At 42.8% G+C, this 7,500-nt stretch overlaps 1 protein-coding gene across 1 annotated transcript in view; it reads left to right on the top strand.

The window, feature by feature from the left end:
* The window catches only part of LOC138967436 (uncharacterized), a 24,717-nt gene that overhangs the window by 6,902 nt on the left and 10,315 nt on the right, over window positions 1-7,500 (top strand). The window contains exons 6-10 of the mRNA XM_070339981.1: window positions 472-609; window positions 2,215-2,432; window positions 3,614-3,817; window positions 4,514-4,675; window positions 5,264-5,431. Of these exons, the coding sequence (XP_070196082.1) occupies window positions 472-609; window positions 2,215-2,432; window positions 3,614-3,817; window positions 4,514-4,675; window positions 5,264-5,431 (890 nt within the window). The remainder of the gene's footprint in view (window positions 1-471; window positions 610-2,214; window positions 2,433-3,613; window positions 3,818-4,513; window positions 4,676-5,263; window positions 5,432-7,500) is intronic.

The raw sequence follows: 7,500 nt of genomic DNA, 5'->3' as shown, positions 1-7,500 counted from the left end.
CTCTCTCTCTCTCTCTCTCTCTCTCTCTCTCTCTCTCTCTCTCTCTCTCTCTATCACATGTCTGTAAAGAATGATCTTAATCTTATATTACTATTATTGCGTGTGTCTGCGTTTTATCATAAAAAGTTTGTTCCTATGTATTCCCATTTCGATTATAACCATTTTGCTTAGATCAGGACTAGCTGTAAGAAAGGTCCTACGGACCTAATGCTATCGTTCCTGTAATAAAGTTCAAAGTTCAAAGTTCTCTCTCTCTCCTCTCTTTCTCGCCCGACTGCTATCTTTATGACAGATATGCACGGCTCGTTTCATCATTGTATTGACTTTGACAAATAGTGACAATAAAATTCAGTTTTCGTAGCAACAATGCATAAGGTATTCTAATTTGGGAAAACGTACTTCAATCATTTATTCAGGGATGTTTCATTGAATGATGATTAATTGGTTAGTACACAATTGCTACATCTTCAGAGGGTCTGAAATTACTGAAGCTGTTTTACCGAGGCTTTGGCTCCGAGGAAGAGCGAGGCAATTACACCATTCTGTATGACGGGGAAGGACAGATCAAGTTCAGCCTCACAGACCTTCATGTGCTCTACAATGGAAAAGGTGAGTAAGCTTCTTTGATGCACGTGTACTATAGCATTGTCTCAAAACGAAAGTGATAAGAGTTGTCCGTCCCTGCCATAGCCCGCGGCGCTGTCGGCGGGTAATTCCAGTTGTTTTGTTTACGTCCAAAATGGCTGAACGAGAGAAGAAGATAAGTTAGTTAGTTAGTTAGCTGTTGCTTTTCGGGTCCAGCGGACCATAATAGGCCAAATCAGGACCCCCAAGAAGATAAGTGGTGGAGGGAAACGTTACTGTGTCTGCTGTTCAAACTACGTGGGTAAAGAAGTTGAAGGGCGGATTGTCATGCGGTTCCATTTTGCAAACACAAACCGGAACTACCTGCCGTTCCAGGGGCGCAACTCTGTCCGACTATCGCGTTAGTTTTGAGACAGTGCTATAGCTTTATCATTGCACTGTAATCATGCTATCAATTCTAGTTTTGCAACCGACGTTCACGCCAACGGTGTTAGCGGGGGCTCCGAACAACCGAGAATGTCTTTTTACATTTAGTCAAGTTTTGACTAAATGTTTTAACATAGAGGGGGGAATCGAGACGAGGGTCGTGGTGTATGTGTGTGTGTGTGTGTGTCTGTCTGTCTGTGTGTGTGTGTGTGTGTAGAGCGATTCAGACCAAACTACTGGACCGATCTTTATGAAATTTGACATGAGAGTTCCTGGGTATGAAATCCCCGAACGTTTTTTTCATTTTTTTGATAAATGTCTTTGATGACGTCATATCCGGCTTTTCGTGAAAGTTGAGGCGGCACTGTCACGCCCTCATTTTTCAACCAAATTGGTTCAAATTTTGGTCAAGTAATCTTCGACGAAGCCCGGACTTCGGTATTGCATTTCAGCTTGGTGGCTTAAAAATTAATTAATGACTTTGGTCATTAAAAATCGGAAAATTGTAAAAAAAAATAAAAATTTATCAAACGATCCAAATTTACGTTTATCTTATTTTCCATCATTTGCTGATTCCAAAAACATATAAATATGTTATATTCGGATTAAAAACAAGCTCTGAAAATTAAATATATAAAAATTATTATCAAAATTAAATTGTCCAAATCAATTTAAAAACACTTTCATTTTATTCCTTGTCGGTTCCTGATTCCAAAAACATATAGATATGATATGTTTGGATTAAAAACACGCTCAGAAAGTTAAAACAAAGACAGGTACAGAAAAGCGTGCTATCCTTCTTAGCGCAACTACTACCCCGCTCTTCTTGTCAATTTCACTGCCTTTGCCATGAGCGGTGGCCTGACGATGCTACGAGTAAAATGGCATTGCGTTCAGTTTCATTCTGTGAGTTCGACAGCTACTTGACTAAATGTTGTATTTTCGCCTTACGCGACTTGTTGAATTCTTAAATCGACCACCACTGTACTCAATGTCTCTCCTGATGTATCCTAATGTTCCTGTCTTGTGTCGTTTTGTGTGTGAAGCTGTGGTTGTTGTTGTTGGTGATGTCTTGTTGTGGTGGTGGTGGTGGTGGTTGCTGCAGCTGTTGTTGTTGTTGTTGTTGTTGTTGTTTTGTTGTTGTTTTGTTTCGTTTTGTTTACTGAATTACCCTCTTATTTGTCTTTCCTTCCTTGTTGACAGGTCGCAAGGTAATCAACTTCTCTAACATCGGAAACGGTGGTATCATTCTTAACCTGCTGGCCACCAACCCGTCAAACCCTATCCGCAACATACGCATACTGCCTCCAGGTTATGAAAACACGTATCAGCGCTTCCCCTTCCATCCGCTCCTCACAGAGTTCCTCGGACGCTTCTCCGAGATCAGGTTCATGGATTATTTGAGCACCAATAACCACCAGGTAAGCCTAAGTCTGAGAAACAAAGGGACACAAGCACTCTAAATATAGACATAGTTGTGAAACAAGAGTGTGTAATAGTTCTTTCTTTTTTTATTTGGTGTTTAACGTCGTTTTCAACCACGAAGGTTATATCGCGACGAGGGAAAGGGGGGAGATGGGATAGGGGAAAGGGGGGAGATGGGATAGAGCCACTTGTTAAGTGTTTCTTGTTCACAAAAGCACTAATCAAAAAATTGCTCCAGGGGCTTGCAACGTAGTACAATATATGACCTTACTGGGAGAATGCAAGTTTCCAGTACAAAGGACTAAACATTTCTTACATACTGCTTGACTAAAATCTTTACAAACATTGACTATATTCTATTCAAGAACCACTTAACAAGGGTAATAAGTGAAGAATTTTATGGGTGAGAAAAGGAAAATAAAAGGACTTTGGGGAGGCAGAAATAGAGAAGAAACAAGAAAAAGATCCTAATTAGGTTCACGGCATCGAGAGTGATGCGACCTTCTCTCAGAAGTTAGTAGAGAAGGCTCCCCCATCCACCACCCGGTGGACGCGCCTCCACGCCAATTAGGGGGCGCGAGGTGTGTAATAGTGATGCGGAACGAACATTCTGATAGTTGAGAGAATAAGAAGCATGGGCATGATCAAGCGACGTCCATCCTAAAGAACGCTAAAGAAATTGTTAAGGTATGTCCTGCATCACACCAAAACTACGTACTTTAAAAGATAACGTTTTCTTGTGTCTCATGTTAGAAGTATTGGATTGTTGAAACTGTTGAGTCTGCATGCTACGAAACGGTCTCCGTGTTGTTTTGCCTGTAACTGATATTCCGCTGCGCATATATTGGACATGAACAGCAAGACTGAATGTCTATAGGCCTTCCTTAACTGTGCCGGAAGTTGACTTTGCGAAGTTGTTTTTTTTACTAAAACCTCAGTGCCAAAGCGTTGTACAGCAAGCTACGTGAAGTAGACTTCGCCCAATATCGAATATCAGGGTTTAATCTGTTCAACCAGAATCCATTGGCAAGGACATGACATGACTGAAAAATGTTTTAAGTCGGCAACTTGAATGTGTTGTCGCAGAACTGCAGACCTGCTTTATAAAATGTGGTGTTTTTTTTGTTTTTTTTTTAGAAATTGAGGTTTTACTTTTGCGTGGGTGTCTTTTTTCCAGCCAGAACCGACTACCTGGAACTCCAGACGACCAGTGGACTTCCATACCCAGGAGGGGAGGCAGGGAGGGTCCATCGAGTACCTGGTGCAGCTGGCCAACACTGTGGGGGCCAACCCCTGGGTGTGCATGCCTCACGCCGCTGATGACAACTACCTCAAGCAGTTTGCGGCCTACGTCAAGCAACACCTCAGACCGGACCTGCATGTAAGCATTGACTGTCTTTTAGTGTCGGTTTTTGTTTTTGGTATGATGGAACTCCATTTCCGCTCAGCACCCCCCCCCCCCCCCCCCCATCCCCCCTCCCACCCCAATTCACACACTTGTATTTTGTTTGTTGAAGACTCGCTGATTAAAGACTTTCCCGTTTATTTTCAATGTTGTCTTCTCGTTGTTTTCTGTTTTGGACATCCATTTAACCTCGCATTTAGGAACACATGTTGTTGTTGTTGTTGTTGTTGTTGTTGTTGTTGTTGTTGTTGTTGTTGGTTGTTTGTTGTTGTTTGTTGTTTTTGTTTGTTTGTTGTTGTTGTTGTTTGTTGTTGTTTGTTTGTTTGTTTGTTTGTTGTTGTTGTTGTTGTTGTTGTTGTTGTTGTTGTTGTTGTTGTTGTTGTTGTTGTTGTTGTTGTTGTTGTAAGACTTATCTTTTCAAATGTTGCCTTATCATTTTTTTTCAAGACATCCGTTAAAGTGCCTCCATTTAACCTCACATTAAGGCACACAAGCTGCGTTGTTGTTGTAGTTGTTTTTGTTGCTGTTGTTCTTGAAAACAGCAATGCATTTGCTCAGCATATACAAAACCTATCTCTTGGCAGCATTTGAATCGTGATTTACCCAAAAATATTGATTGTGTTTTTTTGCATTTAAAAACAAAAATTAGAATCGTGAAATATTGATGTTCAGGTTTACGTGGAGTATTCCAACGAGGTGTGGAACGGCATCTTCCGCCAGACTAAATACCAGACTGAGCAGGGCAAACCCCTGTTCCCCAACGACCCGGCTTTCAAGCAGGGCATGAAACACTTCAACAAGCGGGCAACAGAAGTGGCCAACATCTGGGACCAGGTTTGGTAGTTTTAACATTACGTGCAGGGGCGGATCCAGGGGGGGGGGGGGGGTCCCCCCTAACCTACACACAGATTTTTTTTAAATGAAAAATATGAAAATAAAGGAAAACTTATGGTTCAGATTGTGTTGGGTAATTTGTTGGCTCATGTTACACCAGATCGGTCAATTGTCCTTGTCTTCTTAAATTTAATTTTTGGAAGGTGTATTAGGCGAAGTTTCTTGGCTCAGATTACACCAGTTTTCTCCATTTTTCTTGGGGGGGGGGGGGGGGGCACGCCACCGGACCCCTCTAGGAGGTTCGAACGCTTCACGTCCTCAACTAATCGCTTCGCGTCGTCGAATTGTCCCTAGATTACAATAAAATAATTGGAACCTCTCCCCCCCTTAGTGTTTGCAACAAAAATATGGATTTGTAGTTTCGTTTCACACGGACGCACGCAGGTACGAACGCTCGCACACACACACACACACACGCGCGCGCATGCACGCACGCAAGCACACAAGCACGCACACACACGCACTATCACCATACAGCTAAACACACGCAGAGTCTAAATGTAAGCTTACCCACTGGTCATTGTACAGGTGTGGGGATCTAGCGCCAACCGCCTGACCAACGTGTACGCCTGGCAGACGGGATATCAGGATTACTACAGACAGGCGTTAGTAGACCTCGGCGATCGCAAGAGTAGCTTTGATGCCCTGGCAATCACTGGCTACTTTGACTGTGACCAAGCAGCAGGCAAGCGTCATGTGAGTGAGTCTTTTGAAATTCATTGAAAGATAATGCAACGATCGAGAGTTAATCTTAAGGTCGTCACTATTAGTCTCTGATGTGATTTGGTCAAGATTTCCATCATGTCTTTTCAAGTCTGTGTACATGGTGAACTGGTGGAAAAGTGTGGCAAAAGAAAGATGCATGAATTTGATGTAACAGGAACTTGACCACTAATTATTGCAAGAAATGCACACAGTGGAGACTTGAGTACCCATTACAATAAGGTGTGTGTGTGTGTATGACAGTGTGTGTGTGTGTGTGTGTGTGTGTGTGTGTGTGTGTGTGTGTGTATGCGCGGGTGTGTGTGTCTATGTGCAGGGACGTAGCACACCTAATAAAAGTGGTAGGGCGGAAAAAAATGGAAGACAAAATGCTGAGACAGCTAAGGAAATATGGGGCTTACACTACCGCCCCCCCCCCCCCCTTCCCGTCCCCTTGTAATGGTCTAAAAAAGAAAGAAAACATGATGCGATTTCGTGCCTTCTGAGCTCAGTTCCATCTAATCATCTTTCCATCCTCCACCAAACAACGGGCTGGTGAATGTATCAGTGATTATCAATCGACTTACATTTATATCTAAATTCCGATACGTTGAATGTGATGAGCACTTACTTCAAATGACTTTCGTCTTCATTATTGTCTAGTGTGTTAAAAAGCAAGGATTGACAAACTGGTTTACTTCTAAACAAGCAATTTATTGATCCGTCCAGCCATCAACATTGGCAGCCTGAGTGATGACTGAAAAATAGAGGGATTTGTCAGAATATTTTTAGCGCGTTTTCGATCCATCACAACCAGGATGCACACTTGTGTCCATTGTTCAATTCTCTCTCTACATGTTGTTTCATGTGACACTGTTAACCCCACAAGTTACTGTGTTACTCAATTGTTATGGCGTACTTACGGTTGACACACAATCACTCACCCCTCAGTCTGACCCCAGCTTCACACACAGAATATACAAAACATTTCTTACCTCCATTGTTTCTCATGGGAGCAGACGGACGAAGAAGCAATTTTCACTAAATTGGCGCCAATACTTTTATGGCCTGACGGAACTCGTCACGTGTGACGTTCTCGTCAAAATAAGACGTCATCCTATTCCAGCAGTTGACCAAGACTAACACACACAAAAAAAACCCCAAAAAACCGACCTTATGCCATCGCGTGAATACTACGTGGGGTGTTCTGTTGGTAGATCTCTCTCTCTCTCTCTCTCTCTCTCTCTCTCTCTCTCTCTCTCTCTCTCTCTCTCTCTCTCTCTCTCTCTCTCTCTCTCTCTCTCTCTCTCTCTCTGAGGGGGGTGAGCTGTTTTCAGATTTCTGGTAAGACGTGCTTCTTGATCGTCCGGTGAAATGAGCTTGTTTAACTATTTCTAAACCACTAATTGCTGCAATTTTTGCAATACAAGATGCCTACGTGTCCTGCATTGCACCGTGCAAAAATTGGACAATTTCAACCAACATTGACTAAACTATTGATGAAAAAAGTTCGTCGTCGAAAACAGGGAAAATATTCTCCATTTTGCAAGTGGGACTACTACACGGACTTATCATACAGGCTCGTGCTGACCACGTTCTGTATTCTCGTGTTTTTGACCATCGCTCAGTGCACTGTGCTGTGTTTCAAACACTCGGACTCTATCACGACCACTGTCCACTTCTACGCTGGAGGGTGCGTCAGTCAGAGCTTGTTTTGTGACAGTTTTTCTTCCATCGGCGCGGTGTTAACAAGTGACAGGTATTCTGCGATGGACATGCTACAGTGGAAACACCCGTCTGCTAGACAAGCTGGCAATGCGTGTCACTCACGGTATGTAAACATTTCGACTGCCATGTTTCTAATGTTGTGCGGCGACATCGAACTCAACCCAGGGCCACTGCCAGAAATGGAGGAGCTTATCAACGGGCTGGAAAATAGACTGGAAATGAATCTGGGCAACAAAATTGATTCCTTCAGTGCAAAGGTAGATCGGATGTCATGCCAATTAAATAACATATCACAGAAACTGAAAGAGGGTGAACAAGCCATGGATGATATGAAA

Source organism: Littorina saxatilis, linkage group LG5, assembly GCF_037325665.1.
Source record: "Littorina saxatilis isolate snail1 linkage group LG5, US_GU_Lsax_2.0, whole genome shotgun sequence".
Lineage (NCBI taxonomy): Eukaryota > Metazoa > Mollusca > Gastropoda > Littorinimorpha > Littorinidae > Littorina > Littorina saxatilis.
The sequence above is the reverse complement of the archived record's forward strand: the minus strand, read 5'-3'. Positions and strand labels throughout refer to the sequence as shown.